This window comes from Buteo buteo, chromosome 5 (genome assembly GCF_964188355.1).
Source record: "Buteo buteo chromosome 5, bButBut1.hap1.1, whole genome shotgun sequence".
Lineage (NCBI taxonomy): Eukaryota > Metazoa > Chordata > Aves > Accipitriformes > Accipitridae > Buteo > Buteo buteo.
The window spans coordinates 37912089-37934143 of NC_134175.1; the positions used below are offsets into that span (position 1 = coordinate 37912089).

Below are 22055 nucleotides of genomic sequence, written 5' to 3' on the forward strand. Positions count from 1 at the left end.
TTTGAAGAAGTGCTGCTTGTACAAGTTAAAGCAGGCAGTGAAGAAAGAGCAACCAAATAAAAAGCAGCTGCAGGAGCAAAGTGGACCTTTCTGAATTTAAAAGACATGTCTTTCTTCACGAGGGCTTTGACAATGAAATGCAAGCAGGCGCTTGAATCTGAGAGAACTTACTTTTACCACGCGATTTTTGTCGGCAGGTTTCACCAACTGCCCAAACTTTCCAGCAGCCAGTCTCTGGAGGTGCAGAATAACTCACCAGCGGCGGCAGAGAACAAAGGCGAGGAGATGGTGGCAGACCCGGGGCGCCCAGGGGAGCTGCTGGAGCCCACCCCGCACCAGCTTGGCAGGGTGAAGAGCCTGCAAGAAATGCCTGGACCCAACACCCTCTACAACCTCTACGAGTTCTTCTGGAAGGACGGCTTCGGCCGCATTCATGAAATCCAGGTACAGCTTGCTCGGCTACTTAATATTTTTATTCACGTCAGGATCACTTCAGCCTTTCCTCTTCTCCCCTCACAAAGCGTTGCCTAACCACCGGGTTACCAGCACCGCAGCTAGTCGCCGCCGCCTTCCCGCTGTTACGAAAGAGCCGGGACGGAGAGGATCCCCCCCTTCAACCCCCGCCCCCCGCAGCGCTCGGAGGTTTTGGCTTTTTTGTGGTAGGGGGGAGCCGGGGAGTACGTGGCCCCCGAGCCCTGCCGACACCCTCCGCCCGAGATCCCCCTTCCCCTCGTACGCGGGGTGACCGCCTCGCCGGCACCCCCCGTCTTTGAGCTTTCCCCCTCTTCATCTTTGTGCGTATTTTGGAACTTTTAGGTAGGTGCCTTGGACAAAAAAATTAGAAATTCCCATCTTTTGAACCGGGTTGCTTCGCGGACTTGGCAGAGGGCTTATTTTTGGCGGGCGGAGCTGGGAAGCGGGGGCTTCCCTCGAACGTGGGGCGGCAGCGCCCACCCTGAAGGTGAGGCCGTGCCGGCACCCTGGGCGGCTTCCCGCCCGCACCGCCTCAGTCGCGCTGCGGCTGGCGGCCGGGGCGGTGCGCGGAGGGGGGGGGGGGCTCCCGCCGCTTTTCCCTCCTTCAGCTCAGCCCGGCGCTCCCCCGCTGTGGCCAGAGACCATTTTGTCTCCCCAACCCTCACCGCTCCCCTGGCCTCCCCTTACATAAATATACTTCTATATAGGTCCCCTGAGGGGGCGGTAGATGCGCCTGGCCCCGCTGCCGTCAGCGCTGGCCGGCCGGCCCACAGCCGCCGCTGCCACCCTCCCCTCAGCAGGAGGCGGGCGGTTTGAAACCTTCCCGGGGGGGGGGCAGCGGTGGCGGCCGGCGCTGCCCGCCCGCCCGCGGCCCCCGGCCGGCTCCGCCGCCCCCTCCCCTGGCGGCCCCATTGGCTCGCGGGCGGGCGGGCGGTGCGGCGAGGGGGAGGGGAGGCGGGAAGCGGGGCCTGATGGCGGCGGGAGGTTGGTGGCGGGGCGGGAGGAGGGAGGGCGAGCGGCCCCTGTCACCTGGCGTGTGGCAGCTGTGGGGTAGGAGACGGTAAAATAAGGGTGAACCCGGGCGGGGGTTGAGGACCGCCCTCTGTGGTTTGGGCACCTCCGCTTGGGGGGTGGTCCGCAGGCCGCGGCGGGTCCCCTTCCTCAGTCGCACCCGGCGAAGGTGGGTGAAGGACAGTTATCGGGGCTTGGGCGGGCGAGTATGCGTCCTCCGTACTGCGTTTCTTGGATGTTGGCATGGGCAAGTGTCTTACCGTAAGGCTGTCTCTAGCCAAAAATGAATTCTTCTTGTTGCTTGGCCAAACACGTGGGTTTCATTCCTGAGAAGTCACAGTGCATCTCCTGGGGCCCCTTCCCAGGTAGTCCAAGTGATTCTAAAGCGGCCACTTGTGTTTGAGGGAGTAAAGCAGTGGTTTTCACCCTTTTGCAGTTGTGGATCCATAATGCTTTCCACTGGCAGTACAGATCTCTTTGGGAATACCTCAAATGTAGCATTTATTATTTTGTTTTTCTTAGTGACCTTTCCCAGATCGCTAGGAAGAGATTCACAGACAAGCCTAAGATGTTCATTGCCTGAAAATCACTGAAATAACAACAACAACAACAAAAATTAGAGGGAAGTAAAAACAGAGAAGGGAAACTAAAGAGAACAGGACAGAACTTTAAGTCGTTTGAGAACCAAAATTCAAAAGTTAGGATTTGCAAAGGGCCTAAAAACACCAGAAAGAGGCAGGAAACAGGAAAAAAAAAAATCACGTAAGTTGCTTGGTTTTGTCTGGCTTTGTTGTATTTACCATTTAGATTTCTAAAAAAAAGTGTTAGGCTCCTCAGTGTACACTGTGTTTGATGGCAGCCAAACTAGATTGCTAATGATGAATTGCTCAACTTAATTGCTTGCTAACCAAGACGCATGCAGATGAAACTTCATGATAGCTAGAGCTTTTTGTTGCATTATATTTCTTTTTTTCTCTGCTTCTGTGGTGGTGTACAGAATTTGAGAGGTATTCACCATAGTCTCATAACACTAAAAAAAAAAATGCTACCACTGAATTCAAGTTCTTTGACAGTCAAAACAGTGAAAATTATTCAAAATATTAAAAGGAATATAAGACAACCTAAATAGTATATGTTTTTCAACTATCACTAGCTGATACGGATATATTCTTTAACGAGTGTTATTCTTAGAAAGGGGAGCGGGAGGAAGGATAAGGAGGAGTTGTAATACGATACTAGTTTTTATTCTGTTTAGAGTCTCAAAAATCATTTTACAAGTCATGGATGCCCTGTTTGCATACACGCTGGATGCAAATAGGCATTAACTGGATTAATAACAGTCTGTTTAAATTTAACAATACAGTGAACATCAGGAATGAATTAATCTGAAACCCTTTGGTAACCAGCATGGCTACTTAAACGATGTCCTTCGGCACACACAAGTATTTGTACGCTATATGCAGAAGGGGTGGGGAAGTCGAGGACTTTTTCACAAAGGAGGTTTTGTTCTCAGTAACATGATTCCAGTGAGTCCTGGCCAAAGCAGTAATGCCTACAGCAATTATGACAAAGGGAAAGTATTTTTAATTTGATGGGGTTAGATCTCTTTTGTCTCATCAGTGCTATGCAATTATAAAGAAAAGAAAGGTGAGGGGGAGGGTTTGGATGCTGGCAGTTTGAATTTATGATGTGTGAAAGAATGTCTGGTGTGAGAGTGGTATGTGAGACATTAAAGTGTAGTACTTTTAAGGTTTGGATCAAGGGAAAGAAAACCTATGTTGTGATAGAAAATATTGAGGAGAAATTCCGGGCATTTCTTTAAACATGAAGTTGATACACTGAACATCTTTAAACATGAAGTTGATACACTGAACATCATTCTGTTGAAAGCAAGAGATGTTCAAATACCTTGTCCTTATCTGTTTCTGGTTTAAAACTAGTATTTCATTTATTTGATTGGATGGCTCAACAGTTAATTTGTTTTCTGTTAAAGTTTATGCTCCCATGTAAACCTCACCATCAGTGGAAAAAACAAGCTGCTCCATAAAATAGCAAAATTTGTTGAACCTGTTTTCTGTGACTGGTGACCTGTGTCTCCCTCACTCCACTGCCTTTTCCTTGCAGCACTTGTCTCCCAACTCATGCTTTCCTTTAAAGACTCATCCTCTCAATTCTCTCCAAGTTCAGTTTCAATATCCCTAAAATAACTCCAAGGCAAAGCTATTCTGGGTTTTGGGAGTGCTTCTTCATACATTGGTCTGCATGTGGTGTTTGGTTAGCAGCAGACCAAGCAGAAACGGTAACAGTTGAGATCCTACTGTAGCATTTCCCTCATCAGGGTGACTAACACGTATGTCTCATTTGAATCCAGATGCTGGTTTTTGAAAATGGCAAGAATATAGTTGTAGGAGACCTTTAACTCTCTGTTAAACTTGAAATTGGCTGTTGTGTTCCAAAAGTAGTTAAGAGGAGACTGGCAGAGACCACAATTGCATAACTCTTGTTTTATTTGGAAACCAGGCAAAAAGAGTTACTTTTTTATAAGCTCGTGGTACCATATGCTGAAGAGTGATTCATGTGTAAACTTACTGTTGGCAATTAAACAATTCATCTCTGTAACCGAGACTGATTAAAAAAGTATTTCTCATAAGTTAATCTTTGGTCAACACTAGACTTTCACTAGTGTAGTTGTATTAAACATCTTTGATTTATCATCAACATAACTTTGCAAGCAGATGTCTTGGGATTAGATGCAGGTAACATGCCGAAGTTAAACTTTGGTCAGTTTATCTTGTCTTGCTAGTTTAACCTGAAATAAAGGCTTTAAAATTTAAAGCTTTCTTAAATCTAAAGTCCTAATAATATCTCTTTAACAACTCCTTTGCAGTTTAGGTTTTTTTCCCCTAAAATTATGACGTACCTCTACTCCAAGTGAATTCGTGGGAATTGGGTGTTTCATTTGATGACCATGTCGGAATTAAATTTGTTTGAAATAATCAGTAAGATTTCATGGGACAGTGATAGTGCAATCTTACTGGAAAACTTCTGGGGTTTTTTTTATGCATAATTTAATGTTTTCCAATGCTCTTTCTTAATTGCCTGTTCCTTGCCTTCAGCTTGAATCATACAACTTGTGGATCAGCCACTAAATAAACCTCACTGCAGGGATAAGACCTCAACATTTCTGTCCTTTTGCAGAATTAACATATGTCTTTCTAAAGTTCACTGCTGATGAAGCTGTGAGAAAATACAGTTTTTCACTAGGCTGCTATGCTATCATTGTTGTCGGTTAGGTGTGAGAAACTTATAAGTAGTTTTTTGTAAAGAATAAAATGGTAAAGTCTTTATTTACAAAAGACATTAAAAGTAAATTGCTATGTCTTTGTATTATACTGTTAATTTCACCCTATTTACCTCCATGTTTTTCACTTTTTCAGACATTCTTTCTAACCTGTTTGATCTGAAGGGATGTGTTTTTAAGTGCCCCATGTCCCAGTATTTGGTTTCACTCATGCTTTGTGCCTTAGAGCTTTGGGTCTTCTCAGTCAGAGGCCCTGAATGGTGTGACCTCTCCATTTTCCTTGTGAATATTTGACAGTAATGCTTATATGCTTTCTCCTGACATTTCAAACCATTCCTTGACCGGAAGGCTGTGGATCAAGTTCTAGATGTGATAGATTGATTCACTGTATAACAAATTTGTCGGTTTCCTTTTATTTTAATTTTCCTTAGTAATACTTTACTTCTGTTTCTCTTTGTTGGTGCTATTGTAGCAAAAACACACTCAGGAATATGGAAAGATCTTCAAGTCTCACTTTGGTCCCCAGTTTGTTGTATCCATTGCAGATCGAGATATGGTTGCTCAAGTCCTCCGAGCAGAAGGTAGAGCACCACAAAGAGCTAACATGGAATCCTGGCAGGAATACAGAGACCTACGAGGGAGAGCCACGGGACTTATTTCTGCGTAAGTGTTGTTACTCCTTAATTTTCTTTGTTTTCTTGTAAAAGTTTAGTGATTTTTCTGAAGGGCTGTACAGGTCATTTGGGAATTCAGGCCTTACTGTGTGGGGAAATTTGTGTGTCTAGTGGGGGGAAGAGCATAGGAATTTATGGGGAATTGTTCTGCTGTAAATTTTCAAAGGGATGGTAGTGATGTGTAGTTTGAATGCAGAGCAAGCTGCCTTGCATAAAAACATTCTTGGGGAGTGTGTATCAGCTAGAGTTGTCTGAGCTGACTCACTTACCTGGAAGCAGTATTGCAGAATAGGGATTACAAACTTCGGCACAGCACCGTGCAAACTGTGCTTTTAATGCTTCAGATCTAGACTGTTGCATCTGGTTGGCAGTGTGCTGCGTGGACTTGTTGGCTCAGGTTGGCTTTAGCTTTATTGTTCACCAAAGTACCCCCTCAGTAGATTAATGCAGAGAAGTTACTGTATGGTAAATTCACACTCTTGTGCATCCTCGTGCAGATATTTTTGTATGTGGCTGATTGTAGAGAGTTATCTGTCTTTACGGCTTGCATAAATTGGCAGTGCATGTGGGTGTGGTTAATTGCCACTGGGAACTACTCACAGTCCCTACTGACATAGGATGTTTATTTAGAGGGAAACTAATTTCCTGAGTCATGGACAGTCTGTTGCTTTCATGGTGGCAAAAGGCGTTATGTATTGCACTGCAGACTCAAATCTTAAGCCGCAGTTCAGAGTCAAACTAACAGTTCCTTGATGTTTTGTGAGATGAGATCTTAAATCAAGAGATAGTCAGAAAGTATCTGTTTAAAGAGATTAAATTCTTTTGCTTGCCAATAAGTTTCTGTACCCTGCAGCAGCATTGCTCCAGGTGAAAAAAATTAATGGGAAATACATAGCAATTTAAAATAAATGCATAAAAGATAATTGCCTGTCTTCATAAGGAATTGAAAGATATCCCTGGAACCACTGTTCCCAAATACTCTGCTCATAGGAAGTATGCAGATGCTGCAATTCAGATTTTTAGTCTTCAGCACAAAGATTTCAATAGATAGCTCAGCTAAAGGAGAATCTAGCTGTAAATTGTTTCTCTATAGCTAGGTCTACTATCCTATTCCTTTGTAGGTTTAGAATTAGGGTAACTGGAAGTGATGTATCAGTAGTGGAATTTAAGGTACTAGCTCAAATCATTGATTTGTCAGATCTGAATGTGATACCTTTCTTTGGTAATTAAGCACCAATTCTAGGTAAAAGCGATTTTGCAGACTATCCATTCAAATATTTATTTAAAGTAATTTTAATAAGCAAATTTTGCTAATTTCTTGTGTTAGCTGCTACTAAAATACTAATACAGAGATACTTGTCAAATTCAGCACACTGAGTGGACAAGTTCTGTCACTCAAACTAGAGATTGACTTACACATGCATGTACATGTTGCAACACTGAAATTTAATGAGGACGTGCAATAAATGTGGAATAAAAATGTAGGAGCATAATACCAAATATACGTTATCATTATTTTCATTTCACCACTTGCTTTCATTTGACGTGAAAAAAATCATAAACAGTTTCATTGCAGAGCTCTTACCCAGGTGATGATTGTTAAGGAAAATTGTGTATAGACATTATTAATAATTTCTTCTAGGGAGGGGGAACAGTGGCTAAAAATGAGAAGTGTACTGAGGCAAAAAATTCTGAAACCCAAAGATGTGGCTGTTTACTCTGAAGGAGTCAATGAAGTTATCACAGACTTAATTAAAAGAATCCACACCCTCAGAAGTCAAGAGGACGATGGGGAAACAGTGACCAATGTTAACAACCTTTTCTTCAAGTATTCAATGGAAGGTAAGCCCAGGCTGTATAATATCAGTAAAGAAAATGCATATAAAGCAGTGTGCTTATGGTTAGGCATTTTTGTCAAATGGCTAGTGCCCCATTGTGATTGATCTGAAAAGGCAAGCTTGTTCTGCACTCAGGTGTTTTCCTACTTAGGGCAGTAGATATCAGTGGAATTCCTTTGTAGAGTCCAAAGAGATGATACCTTGTATTAAGGGACAATTCCTGTGGAATTGCTGGTATATAGGTAAAATGTAAAATCAAGGCCCTGAGCAGTTTCAGTACTCCATATTTCTGTATTAATTTCTCAAGAATAAGGGTGTTGACCTTCTGACAGTGTGACTTCTAAGACATGTTAATCTGACAACATACTGGCCAAATTCCAGGTGAGGAATCACTGTGTGATGTATGTAAATTCTGTTCATAGCATAATGTGGGAGAAGATACTGCTTTACCCTGCCTACACATGCCAAGTGTGGGATTGTTATGCTTGCCTTAAAATCATCTGCCACTGGCTACCATTAATGAGGGAACACTGAATGGAACTACAGCCTGAGCTAGTATGGCGTTTCCCATGGTCTTATAGAAAACTAACAGTGATTCATACTTCATGCATTCCTTCAACTGACTGCATACAACCTGATCTAGTTATACGTAGTGCCTTTTAAAAACATTGGTACTCTTTGCTGACAGGCAGCTGAATAATTTGAGATTTGCAAGAACTTCCAAACCGCTCACCTATGAAGATGCTGTATCAAATTGCTGGCTGCCTGTTTGGTAAACTAACCTCAGTCTGTTCTGCATTAATAATGTTTAAAAATGGCATTAAACTAAGAGTTACCAATTTTACGGAATTTTAAACTCTGAGCTTACAGATTCACTTTAACTGATGGGTTAGTTTAAATTCTTCACATTCTTTTAGCTTTTCATTTATAACTTGTGCCTGACACGCACTTATTTCCTATATGAATTGCAGTTTTAATTAACTTACACTGTCAGCTCTTCAGGGAACCAGCGTGTAAGATTTTTTTGAAAGGACCATGTAAAGAGCAAAAGAATGCATAAGAACTAGCAGTTGCTGAAAGAGGCACGAGAGAAATAAAAGGCACAGAAAAATATCTTCCCAGGGAGGAAAATTAGGGAAGGAAGAGTGAGTTGAAAATAGCCAGTTTTTAAAATTATTTTTGTCAATAAAGAAGAAATACAAAGCAAACAACAGAGAAAAAGAAAAGTTTCTTAAAATATCTCTGTATATATACTTGAGAATTTATGGAGAGTTTGATGGAGGGCAGGATCAAGGTTAAACATCATTATTGTACCTGCTTTTAATAGGAAAAACAGAGAAAAAAGAGATTAGAGTGTTAATAGACCAGTTACTCTAATTATCTAGTTAACAGTTATTCTAATATTTCCTGGAAAGATTTAGACAAACTATTAACTAATGAATATGAAAGCACAAAATTTATTTAAAAACTTCTGATTTGATGCAAATGGCTTTAAGAAATTATCTAAATTTTTTTTTTTAAATTACCTAATTGCCTCACTGGATTTTAGAAAAATCATTAAATAAGATTATTTTGACAATAGGAATGCTTCTAATACCATAATATGTGATATTTTAATAAATAAACTGGGCAATATGATCTAGATTTTGCAAGGTGGCAGGAAAAATTGCTAGAAACCTGTGTTCAGGAAGTAATTAAGAAATGTTTTTCTGTCAAACTGAGAACATTTTGGCTAACTCCAGTAGGGCAGTTTCTGGCTGAGCTCTGTCTAGTATTGGATAATTTGGCTGTGTTTATAAAAACTGAGCTGAGAGATTGCAGGGACACTAATGGACAGGTAAGGATTAACTTGATAAATGTAAGAAATGGTCCAGAGTGGAGAAGAAGAATTTAATGAAAATATATATAAAGTACTGTTATTTGAGGGGAGGAAAGGGAATGGTATTCCTAGTAGGGATCACTGCAGTACTGCAGAAAAGCATCTGAGAAAATTACAGCAAGTCAGGAACAAGAGAGGAGTCAGTATTGTCACTTGCAACAGTGTCACACACTTGCTGTTTTTCAGGGCCACATGGAGTATATTGTGTGCAGTAAAATCACTGTCTAGAGTGCAAGTTCTTTATCCATTTATGCATACTCATTATTCATTTACTACCAGCTTATGACGAAGAAAGGCATAGCCACTGCAAGAAAGTCCTGTGTTATCACAAGTTACCAGAAATGTCTTTGGACTTGTATGTCCCTGTGTATTCAGAGGCCAACACGGCAGGCTCAGGATTAGCGGTGCAATGTGAAACACAGCAAACATGCTGGAGGGCTGCTCTACTGCTGGTGGAATTCCTGGCTGTTTTCTCATGCTGAGCATTATTGACATTGTAACCACTGTCTCCCTATGATGTTTAGCTGGGATTTTTTTACTGTGTTTTAAATTTCTATTTGATCTGCTCCCAACTGCAGTAATAATAGCTAAATATTTTTGGAAGGTAGTTCCATTATGGTAGCATTTTAATTCCTTAAATTATTAATATGTATATATGCATGTGTATAGCAAATTCTTTGATTTTGTATGTGCAGGTGTGGCAACTATTCTGTATGAATGCCGGTTGGGCTGCCTGGAAAACAACGTCCCACAGCAGACTGTTGAATATATTGAGGCTCTGGAGTTGATGTTTAGTATGTTTAAGACCACTATGTATGCAGGTGCTATTCCCAAATGGCTTCGTCCACTTATTCCAAAACCCTGGAGAGAGTTCTGCAAATCCTGGGATGGACTCTTCAAATTTAGTAAGATTTAGTAGTAGAAAAGTTCAGCTGTATTTCTGCAGGTTCTGTGTGTGTTTGAACAGGACTTGCTGCATTTCTTTTCTAAAATTACAAGAAAACATGGTGGCGGAAGTAAGTTTAATATTAAATGCAGACTGGCCAAGGGAACCGTTTTAAAAAACACTCTATTGAAAAAAGAATTTTACCTGTACACTTTAAATATTCCCCTATTTTATACTGCTGTTTCTTTATTTGTCTTCATCTGTTTCAGTACCCAGTCCTCACTCCAGGTCCAAGTTCTTTGCTAAGGCTTTATCTTAAGCCACTCAAATTTTAATGAGGGTAGTTTCGTTGACTTCAGCAAGTATTCAGTCAGGCACTCTGACAAATAATCACCACTAAAACTGACTAGAAGGGTAAAATATTAGACTTTAGCAATTAATTAAACTCTTTGTGAAGTTTATATATACACATACAAGCATATAAGTTGACATAGAAGTAGACTGCTGTACTACAGTATGTTTTTCTGTAAATAAAGCATTCCAGGCTACTTTATGAATCAGCTTTCATGTAAGTAAGAAGAAAGAGTTGTTTTTGCAATATAGATAATTTTTTTAACATTCTGGAGTGTTAAAAACCCCTAACTCTCTTTCCCTCTCTAATGTTAGAAAGCTGCATGCATTTTTAAATTTATTTTATTAGCACTATTGGTCTAGGTAGGTCTGTGTTTGTCTTCTTGAAGGTAGATCTTTAGTTTCTTAACTTTCAGTATGTGTAATAGGTTTAATTTTTAATATGTATTGATCTGTACCTCTAGTAGGCATTAGGGAATCCATTTAATGCTGATACAGGTGTATTTTCTGTGAAACACATACTTTTTTGCACTGCCACTTCTAAGTTATTTCCCATGATAAAGTTCTCTTGTTCCCTTTTGTGGGTTAAAAACAACAGCAGACTTCAGCTTTATCCTGACAGCAGCTGAAAAACTGTTCTTGAGGAATTTGTTCAGTTTGAAACTTGTTGTCATGCTGTTTCTTTGTTTAATCGCTTTGTGAAAAAGGAATTAAATGATGAAAATCACTGTATGTGATGTGTGTATTTGTGTAGGTTTCATAAAGGAATATGTTGATTCTAGTTCACTTTTTTGTAAGCTCATTCTGTGAGGCATTAATTTTCTGAGGAGTTTTCCTTTTTTTAAAGCCCTTCTTTCACTGAAGATGCTGTTTGTAGTCACTAAAGTATAAATGGGACTGCGGACGAAATTGCTCAAAATGTTATTCACTGAAGTTTTTCAGTTTTTGTTACTACTTGATGCTCTCCATCTTTGTTTTCAGTGTAATTCAGTACTGTGGCTTGACCTTCCAGTTGCTGCTAACATCTTGTAGCAGCCTGTGTGTGCTGAGTTGCAGCATGCTCTGCAGAGTTCACCACTTCTTGCAGAGTCGTCAGAAAACAAGCCCGGTGGGCGTAAAAACTTGACCTTGAGCTTCCTTCACTCCATGTCAGAAACTATAGTCTCTTGTGTCCTTTCTTCATGCTCAGCATTCTCATGCTGTGAGCTACCAAGGTTCCTGTCAGCTCAGTCTTTCCTTACAATGAGTACCCAAGGACCTCCACCACCACTCTATTATCTTTTCCCTGAGAAAATAGATTCAAATTCAAAAATATTTGGGGGGGGGGGGGGGGGGGGCGTGCTATGTAGTGTAGCATAAGGGAGAAATGCCATTACTACATGGAACCAGCAGAAAAATAAAAATGGAAGCTTAACAATTTTTTTGAATCCTAAAGGTCAAATCCATGTTGACAACAAATTGAAGGCTATCCAGTCTCGGCTGGACCAAGGAGAAGAAGTGAATGGTGGGCTACTTACATACCTTCTAGTGAGTAAGGAACTTACTTTGGAAGAGATCTATGCCAATATGACTGAAATGCTTCTGGCAGGAGTGGACACAGTAAGCTTGTTATCATTTTTCCTGTGCACACTTGTTTTCATAAACCAGTACCATTCACAGCTATCTTCAGGGGGGTTATGTTGTTTATAAGGACATAATTTCTGACACATTTAAGTCATGACATCTTTGAAGTGATAGAAAATACTTACAGCACTGTGTAATCTCTCTACTGGAATGAAGTCAGTGTTCTGTTCTAGCTGTGGTTTACAGGAACCCATCATTTGGGATTTGGTTCCACAGTTTATTGAACAGATAAAATAGCAATTGTCTTCACATTTGGCTTCAATTTCATATATTTTCTTTTACTAGTTTGAATATCAGGTTGGTATTTGTGCTTCTTTAGGTAGACCACAATAGAAAAGGCTGCTGAAATATAGTGTGAAAAAAATTGATCAATAAACTCATATGTAGAATGTGGTAAAGGATTTTCATGTATGGCTAGTTAAGTCAACTGGGACACACATTATGGATCAGATACCTGGTTTCTGCTGAAGTCCATTAGGAGGGGCGTGTTAGGCCAGCACTAATGTGGGTAAGGTGTAAGTTCACTATACCCATGTTTATGCTGGCAATATACAGTCAGTCTGAGGCAAAGACCTGTGGTAATGAAGCGTTTTAAGTGGCCATCTCTAATTGAATTCAGATTTTTTTGATTTAATCAAGTTTGTAAGGTTTCTAAAGAAAACAAAAATAAAACCCCAAGAGTAATACTTTTGAGTTCCGAAATAAGGAGTACATGTAAAGCTTATTTATGTGCTGAAGATTATTCCATTGCTTAAATATCCCAAGGGCTTATGAGTTTGGAGAACTTTTTGATGTTTGTTTCTTAAGTAAAGCACAGTTATTCATCCCATTCATTTTCTAATCTTTCAGACCATTAATTTTCCATTTTTAGTGTGTGACAGAGTTCTCATTAAAGTAAAAGGACAATGTTCAAATTCATGCCAGCAAGAGTTTCTCTTTCTGTTTGACTCAGCTTTCTCAGCTGGCAACAATCTTTTTGTGAGAGGATGGTACTTCTGATTTCCTCATTTCCAAGTACAAGACAGAAATTGAGGGAATCTTTTTTTCCCCTGCTGCTGTTACTTCAGATCTCATTTTATCATAGAAACTGAAAGAGGTTTAGAGGATTATAAAAGCTTTCAACAGAATTGTAAGGCAGTTTTTGGCTACAAAGCATTTTGGCTCTCCCTGGAACAGTGCTAATTTTTAAGAGGTTATGAAGGAGCTGGGAACCTGGGAAGAAACAGTGTTTATATCAGAGAAGTCCTGTATACAGCTGGCACAATTGCCAGCTCTTCTGAGCTCTGAGAGGAATAGAACAGGGTTGCATTTTAGCAAGGGACAGCCACTCAATATTACAAGAAAAAAGAAAGGTTTTGAGAATGATACTTCTAGTATTATATCCCAGTTGGAAGACAAGACATAAAAGGTCACTGTCATGATGAATTTGCATTCTAAATTGATCTTAATTGTAAGCGCAAAATAAGACATTTCCAGAAGTTGGGTTTTTTCCCATACATTGTTTACAGCCTTTAAGCTTTGTTGTGCTAATGAGTGAGAAGCTAAAATAAAGCTGTTTCCTGTGTAGAAAGCAATACTGGTTGTCTGTCTTTGTAACACAAGTTGAAAGAAATACATTTAAAAATAATTCAAGAAAATTAGGGTAGGAATTACAATTTTTCTCTCTTAAATGTTGTAAGATAGCAAGAACAACACAGGTAAGGAACAGAATGATTGCATTGTCACTTTCTCTGCCATACTTACTCAGGAACATGGAAAATACATTTTTTTCATGGTAAATTTTCTGTCTTCAGTGAGGGAAACGGGCTCAAGTAAGGCCATTTGCTTGACCTTAATGTCTTGGGTGCAGCTGATAGCAGAAGCAATATGTCCTGAGTCTGTCTAGTATTTGAATGGGATAGTCCCTGAAATCCAGGTAGCTTAAACACAGGGACTCATCGTTAAATGAATGGTAAGTAGTGGATCACAAAAACTTAAAAGAGTTGAAATACTCTACTTAGTTCCATGTTACTACAGACAGAGTGAATTCATGGTTTCAGAGTGTGTCCTAAACCACAAATGTGCACTGAAGTGCAATTTTTCCAGCTGAGGTGAAAAAGGATTAGATGATGGGTTCCTTTAAATCATCTTGTGCTCAAAGTCTCAAAGTTGAACTGTCTCCTGCCTTGTGTTCTGTTTCTTCCTCCGTATAAAATATTTTTAAATGATTTTTCACACAGTACCTCTTTTCTGGAGCCTTAATGATTATTAGAATCATTAAGGAGGGAGGGGGGACACGTGTATTTTAACATTTTTGGGCCCCTTTAAATGTATGAGCTCCTCTTCGAGCTTCCTTAAGAAAGCTTTCAATTGGATGCTTAATTTCAGTCAAGTTGGAATTTTCAAGAGATAGAAAGTGCCAGTTGTGGTGTAGCATTGCTTACTAAAGGATAAAGTATAATCTTAGCAGGGGTAATATAAATTCTGTTGTGTGGATGCTATGAGGAGACCACCATATGCCTAAAAGGGGTTAGTAATGTTCTGAGTAGTATTCTCTTATCTTGTTTCCCGTGAAATGTTTTTGTTGGGAGGAAAGGTGAAATACATATTGAAAACTAACAGTTAACTTAATCCATTGCTGTTTAGAGTGTTGATGTTTCAGTGTTGTTTATGTAGTTTTGTTTGCATTTGGTTTTTCTGTTGCTTTTTATATTTCCCTGGGAAAATATCAGCATGGATTGTTTGGATATGGGGGGGATTTTTAGATGGAAAAGGGATGGAGGAGGGGATTGTGAAATCTGACAACATCCCATTGAGTCCAGATGTGAATCACTGCCAGTCTGTTTTATAACTTCAGATGTATAAAACACATAGTTGAAAACTGATTGTTTTTCTTGGCTTGAAATTATTTTTAATCTAATCTTGTTGGACTTGACGGTGATGGTTGTGGTTTCTTGCTTAGACTTCTTTTACTTTGTCCTGGGCAACATACTTGTTGGCAAAGCACCCTGAGATTCAACAACGTGTTCATGAGGAAATAGTCAATAAGCTGGGGAAAGACCAAGTTCCTCTTGCTCATGATGTCCCGAAATTGCCTTTGATTAGAGCTGTGCTGAAAGAAACCTTGAGGTAAGTAACAGACAACTGCAATCATTAATTAAAAAAATTAATTCCACGCAGCTGTAATGGATTTTGAGTCCATGCTAACATTTGTATTTAGTTGTTGTTACTGCTATTTGCTGCTTCTGGTTTTATTTATTGTAGCAGTGTTGTTTCCAAGGATGCCTAAGCAATGAAATATGATAGATTATATAATATTTAATATTTTTAAGTATGGTAGAAGTAGTATCATATATGTAGGACATGTCTGTTAAGGTAGGTAATTGAAAGCTTGATTTTTGCCGTTTAAGTATTAGTCTGTATGATGGACTGTAACAACCTCCTCCCCCATGCTGGTACTTTGCAGTGCCACTACAATCATTTTAAGCTTCTTGACTTAAATTGAAGGCATGTGACATGCTTTTTTTACATGTTTATACCAAGTGTTCACAGTGAGGTGAGGGGAATAAGAGGATTTTAGAGAAGGCATCAACAAGGCTTTTTCAGCTCCCAGTAGTGCTAAAACATCTCGAGCTTGACCAATTGATTGCATGTTTTTACATGTGTAAAGCAAATAAATACATACACCAAATAGCTCAACTTCCAGCTACAAGTAAATAACTTTTTTCAGGTGTTAATCATATTCTTACAGATGATTCAAGGTCTTTGAATCTCCAAGGTGTTCTGTACTTTTGAAAAACCTTTTTGCTGTGAATGCATATTGCATTTGTATTGTATATTTGTGAATGCAAATTGGAATCTAAACTTTTAAAGTTGTACTAGTTATTACTGTTGAACTTCTCACAAATATTTGTCTCTAGGTTATATCCAGTATTGCCAGGAAATGGAAGAGTGACCCAAAAAGACTTGATCGTTGGAGGATACTTGATACCTAAAGGGGTAGGTTCTATTGCAGTCCTCTGCAGAGAACACAGTTTAATTTTTGTGTATGAAATGCAATTACAACATATATATGCTTCATTGATTTCAAAAGATTTCACCAAGCTAGAGTGTTAAGAGGAAGCTATTTCCCATAATACCCATTTATATGACAAAAAATGGATTTTATAATTGACTTATTGCTGTTGTTTGGGTTTTTTTAGATTTAGTCCTCACCTGCTAATCAAATTTACCATCATGACTTGTTCTTAATATTCTTCAGGGTGGAGTCTATTAATAACATCTTCCTGCAATGCTACAATTTGATTAAAAAAGCATAAATTTCATTATTCTTGTGGTTTTCTAATTCTTTGCATGTTAATTCCCTTTGTAGAAAGAGTTTAATTTCCTTCTTAAATTATGAATCTTTTCTTCATACTATTCAAAGATTACACAGAGATCATGGTAGAACTGTATGGCTCTATTTTAAATGACAGCACTTCTGTGTTAGAGCAATGTGGCTTTAAAACAGTCAGAATTCTTAATTCAATAATATACTTAATGAATATATTAAGTATATATTATAATATAATTAATTTAAAACAATTTGAAGATTATTTCATTTGACCAGTTGAGAGGGATCTGATTTTCTAGGCATCCTTTTTTCTTCTAGAATTGCTGAAAGATACTTAGTTTTTATCACCTCATGTTGCAGAAATTACAGTAATTACAAATGCTTTTTTATTTTTTGATGTGTATTGGAGTTAGCTAAATATAAATATATTTCCTCAGACACAGCTGGCACTCTGTCATTATGCTACTTCATACAGCGAAGAAAATTTCTCAATGGCAAATGAGTTCCGACCTGAGCGCTGGCTGAGGAAAGATAATTTGGACAGAGTAGACAATTTTGGTTCCATCCCCTTTGGTTATGGCATTCGAAGCTGTATAGGAAAAAGAATTGCAGAGCTGGAAATTCATCTTGCACTGATTCAGGTTAGAACTATGTGACAGCATTACAAGAAGAAAAATATATTGGTATGATAATTTTCTATGTATACCATTTCTGGATAACTTAGAGTGCTCAAAAACTTTGTTTTGGAGTGTTGTCTAGCATACTCATCCTGCAAAGGCTTAAAAAATGAAAATAATCATGCTTGAAAGGTAGCATACTAGTTAAACTACATTGCAGAAGAAAAGGTGTTTATAGTACAAATGAAGTAAAACTAAAGGTAAGACTGTTAAGGAAATCTACGGATTTAGTACAGAAGGTTTTTGTAAGCAAATTGGAAATCTTTCTTAATGTATAGTTACCTGCTCAGTTTCAGTATTTTAGTTACGAAGAATTCAGTACTACAAAGGTGTAAAATAGTTTTTTTATCCTTTTACTGACCACAGTGTTAAGACAAATAGTAGAATTTTTCCATGTTCTGTGGTTTTCTGTCCCTTCTTATTCTTTCTTCTAACTTTATTATCATTTTAGATATATATTATTTATAGTTATAGAAATAGTTAGTACATATTGATATATATTGTTTTCCATGGCTTCATATCATAAAGAAAGCTTTCCCAACAGCTGCTACATTTTTTGTCATTTACAAGACACCCTTTAACTTAAATATTGAGATCAGATTGTGCAATCAAACCTCAAAGATTTGGAGACTCTTTATAGTTACTTAACTATAAAAATATTTAGACCTATTATATGTATTCAAAGCAAACTTGATTGAGTTTGCCTTAGAATTTCCTTAAGTAAACTCCTAGAGCAATCTCTGAACAATTAGCATCTGTCTTTCAGAGCTCAGAGTGAGATAGCTCTCAGGGGGCTGGATGAAACAAACATACTTGCATCTTTTTGAAAACGAGGATCAAGGAAGTAATAGAGAGCCTGCTTTTGTTTTCTGGAAAGAAACTAGAACAAAAGAGCACACAACCTATTTACAAGAATCGAGATGATATTTAAGTAATTTAAAAATAGAAACACATGAAACATGGAGCTGATCAATGAGAAATCATGTCAGACCAGTCTGATTTCTTTCTTTGACTTGATGATTTACCTAATGTGGTGGATATAAAATAAATGATGTATTCTGACTTCAGGAAGTATTTTCACATGTCCTAAACATTGTTCCCACAATTAAATTAAATAAAGTTTGTTCCAGATGGAAGTACCTATAAAACGCATGCACAACTGGTTGGAAAAAAGAAATAGCTGGAGGCAGTAGCTGTCAAATATTTGCTGTTGAACTGGGAAAACATTTAATTAAAATTCTATAAGAGTCTGTCCTGCATTTGATTTAGGTTGGTATTTTCATTAACAGTGTAAATGATGGATTAGAGAATACTTTTAGAGTTTGCGTAGGATATCAAGCTGACATGTATTAAGTTAAAATCAGAGGATGTGAATATAGAATTATGAAAAAATGGAGAAATATTCCAGAATCAACACAAAATTGTTCACTAAGGACAGTTGCAAGTTACTGCTCTTGAGAAGAAATCAAATGCATAAATACAAATTGCTGACCAGCTGGCTGGGTAATTAGTACCATAGAAACAGACTGTAGGGATATAGTAAAAAATCGGCCAACAATAATAATGATGCTAATTCTGAAAAGGCAGTGTAATTCTTGCATGTATTAACAGTATTAACAAGCAAGTTGTATGCCAGAAAGAGAAGTTAAATTACTCAGTCTTACCAAACACTGGTGAATCCTCAGCTAGACAATGATGTGCAACCAACCGTGTGCGCTGCATTTTAAGGACAATATAGTCAAATTGGAGGCAATTCAGAAGACGGAGAGAATACTAAGAATGAGGTGCTTGAAAAAGAGAAGAATGAGGTGAAAATTTGATCAAACTTCTAACACTGAAAAGGTAGTTAAGTATAGGAAAATAGTGCATTGTTTACCATACTTACTAGGAGAAGGATAAGAGCAGAGTGCTTAGTTTTTAGGAAAAAGTGTTTGAGATTTAATATTAGGAAAAGCTGAGGATGTTGTGGTATTTTCTTCTTGAAAGTTTAAAATAGATAGCTGAAGTATTCTATGTTCAGCTTCAAAACAGGTGAGATCTCTTGAAGTTTGTTTTAGCCCACGATTTCTGTGATTTATGTTTGCAACTAATTCTCTCAGTTTCATTCATTAAGTGTATAGAAATAGAGGTTTAATGTATTGAGAACCTGTGTGATTGAATCACAGTGATTCTGTTCAGGAGAGGTTCTACTATTTGGCTCCTTGATGATTGTTTCACTTGGTGCACTTGCTGTCTCATGTTTGTTTTGTTTCCTTCTGCCCACGAAGAGAAATGTGTGTGATGGGATTGGGACGCTTCTATTGCTTTGTTTTATAATTACACATATTGATTTGTATTAAAGGAAGCAAAATCAAAAACACATAGGGAGGAAGCTCGCAAGGTTTGAAAGAGACCTTAGTTTCTTTGATAGCTCAGACTGTTCAATCTAGTTGTGTGGAAATTCTTCAGAAAGGACTGGCTGAGTCCTCCCTCAATCAGAGGAGAAAGATTTTTAGCTATAATCTTTACCTTGTAACAACTATTTTTTCTTTCTTGTGTGGGAATTATAGCACTTAGACCCCACAGAACTGGCAACAGATATTTTGTTTGTGACAGTCTGTTATGTTCTCTTTTCCAAAGTCTAATCTTCATCTGTAATTTTGCAGGTTTTCTAATACTTGTCCTGTTTATCTTCGCAGTTGCTTCAGAATTTTGAGATCAAAATTTCTCCCAAAACCAAACCAGTTCATGCCAAAACCCATGGACTTTTGACTCCTGGAAACTCCATCAATGTGAGATTTTCTGACAGAAAGTGAGACTCAAATGTTTTGGAAATACTTGCGTGATTTTCATGGGAACAGACTTGGATCTTATGGATGTTTAATCACGTTTGTTCTCTGGTTTGTAGGTATTTGGCAAAATGATCAAGTATTATGTTCTGCCTTAGATCTACCAGTACATAAGAGAAATTACCTCTCCTATAGTAGATAATTACACATATGAAAATATATACTGAAAAAATTCCTTCTTGCCCTTGAAATCTCTTTTTACCTGGAAAGATTTCTAGTAATAACAACAAATGCACTGAAAAAAAACAAAATTAAATTCAGACATGTTGGTATCATTCAGTGGTTTTGTTACACTGCTTTGTCATAAAAGTCAACTACTCGCTGACTCTGTTTGAGAGCAAGAGGGTTACTATATAATATGTGAAAATTAGCTGCATTTATGAGTTCATGTTTTCCCGTGTCACATCCTCCAGTGTTTTTTAAAAGTTTCCACATAACATTGAAATTATGAGATCATTTTTCTCTTGTCTGTAAGAACATTTACTCTGCGTGGAATAAAAAGTTAATGCAGTAATATGAAAACTAAAGATAAAAAAAATACAATTTATGTCACTTTGTTTAGACTTGAAATACAGAACAATTAAAAATTTATCCAAACATAATCCTTATAAAATGTTTCTATATAATTAAAAAAAAAAATCTTAAAAATAAAAGTTTAAATGTCACATTGTACAGTTATGAACCCAGACATTGTCCTCATCACCAAAGCATAAACTGAGTGGAACAGCACAAGCCACTTTCACTAATCTAGCTAATATTATGCCAAAACCAAATGTAAATAATAAAAATGAAGTAGTTGTTACATTTTTATCATTTAATTAAAACGCTACTATTAACCGTCTTCACAGTTCTTCAGCAGTAAGAACTGGAAACTTCCCATCATAACATGCTGTATCCATAGGCAGGTGCACAGTTGCTTTCTGTGGGATGGAAATGTGACTGCAGAAGTATTTGGAGATTTTTTTTTTTTTACTATGTAGTGTCCAATACAAGGACTGGACACCTGAAAGGTTTTTTTAGTTATTATTTTATTTTTCCTATGACAACTAACAGAAAAGTCTCTCTTGCATGAGACTTTAGTCTTTAGATAACTTTAGTATCACTGCACTAACCTTACGTTCTCATTTTTGAGAGAAACCTTACACCTTGGGACCATGTTATGCCTTGAACAATGCTCAAACCTACATATCCTAATATGAAATTAACTATGTAATTATGTATAGTTAACTGTTTACATGTCAGGCTCTGACTGTTGTTTGTGAGGTAGTTTACGTACTGATAATAGTAAACTTTTTAGATGTATGTAGAGTTAGAAAAACGTTCTGCAACGCGGTTTTTAAAATGACAACATTTTTCTTTGCTCATCTAGCTGTAAAAAGTCAAAGACAGGTTACAAATTAAATAACACTGTAGTTTTAATGGTGTACATGACATTCCACATAGCTAACTACTACAGTCACATTGTTGTAGTATTTTTGTTACTTTTTGTAGTGCCTTTTCAAGGTCTTGACAAAAGAAAAAAAAATCTCCTTTGTATGGATCTCATATATAAAACAACAACACTAAACAAAATTGATCTGATCTGTAAGAAGATTAAATGTTTACATGATGACTTTAAAGTGTTACTCCTGTATTGAGCATGTATATGTACTGTAAGAAAAACAGGTAATCTGTGGAGGGTTTTTTCCTTGAATGAGCTTGCCTTCTGATGCTGTTTTCCAGGGCTTCACATTATTCCTTTTTTTTTTTTTTTTTCTTTCCCATTGTTATTTCCAATTGTCCCTATCTTAAATAGAATGAAGAGAGTTGTATTTGCCAGAGCTAGCTGACATTCCAAAGGAGATGTTTTGCAAAGGTCTATTTAAAAGTCTGTGGATTGAGTATTTGACTCCATAACTCTGCCTGTGTTTGTTGATTTGGGGATCAAAGGGCCCAAGCCTTGAATCCAAATCTGGATTCTGTATGGTGCCCTCCTTTGCCATTGTCATAACATCATTAGAAACACCAGCTATTGCTATGTTGCTCTACATTTGCTCCTTGTTATCTGTCCTTAAGTAATACATCACTGTAGAAGAGGGAAGAGGCATTCTAAAATGCTCTTTAAAGCATTTGATTCTTTTCATGAAAACAGAAAGCCTGTGATTTGTTTTAATAGAGCATCTATCCATGTAAGTTGTCTTTTATACTTAATAAAATATTTA

At 37.9% G+C, this 22055-nt stretch overlaps 1 protein-coding gene across 2 annotated transcripts; it reads left to right on the top strand.

Annotated features, from left to right (window-relative positions):
- On the top strand, positions 1 to 22055 carry CYP27C1 (cytochrome P450 family 27 subfamily C member 1). 2 transcript variants are annotated; one of them, XM_075029356.1, is made up of 10 exons: positions 1 to 444; positions 5259 to 5449; positions 7103 to 7302; positions 9873 to 10082; positions 11850 to 12013; positions 14979 to 15145; positions 15937 to 16015; positions 16787 to 16990; positions 19705 to 19797; positions 21650 to 22055. In XM_075029356.1, exons 1-10 carry the CDS (start codon positions 106 to 108, stop codon positions 21677 to 21679), a joined length of 1677 nt encoding a protein of 558 aa, XP_074885457.1. In that variant the 5' UTR covers positions 1 to 105; the 3' UTR covers positions 21680 to 22055. The 2 variants fall into 2 exon arrangements, with proteins under 2 accessions (XP_074885457.1, XP_074885458.1); XM_075029357.1 differs by lacking the exon at positions 21650 to 22055 and having other exon boundaries at positions 19705 to 19821.

Bases quoted from the DNA above. Each gene is read 5' to 3' on its own strand.
- CYP27C1 (XM_075029356.1), top strand. From the start codon at position 106: ATGTCTTTCTTCACGAGGGCTTTGACAATGAAATGCAAGCAGGCGCTT. The intron at 7,303-9,872 runs GTAAGCCCAGGC...TTGTATGTGCAG, and splicing joins CTTCAAGTATTCAATGGAAG to GTGTGGCAACTATTCTGTAT. The intron at 10,083-11,849 runs GTAAGATTTAGT...TGAATCCTAAAG, and splicing joins GGATGGACTCTTCAAATTTA to GTCAAATCCATGTTGACAAC.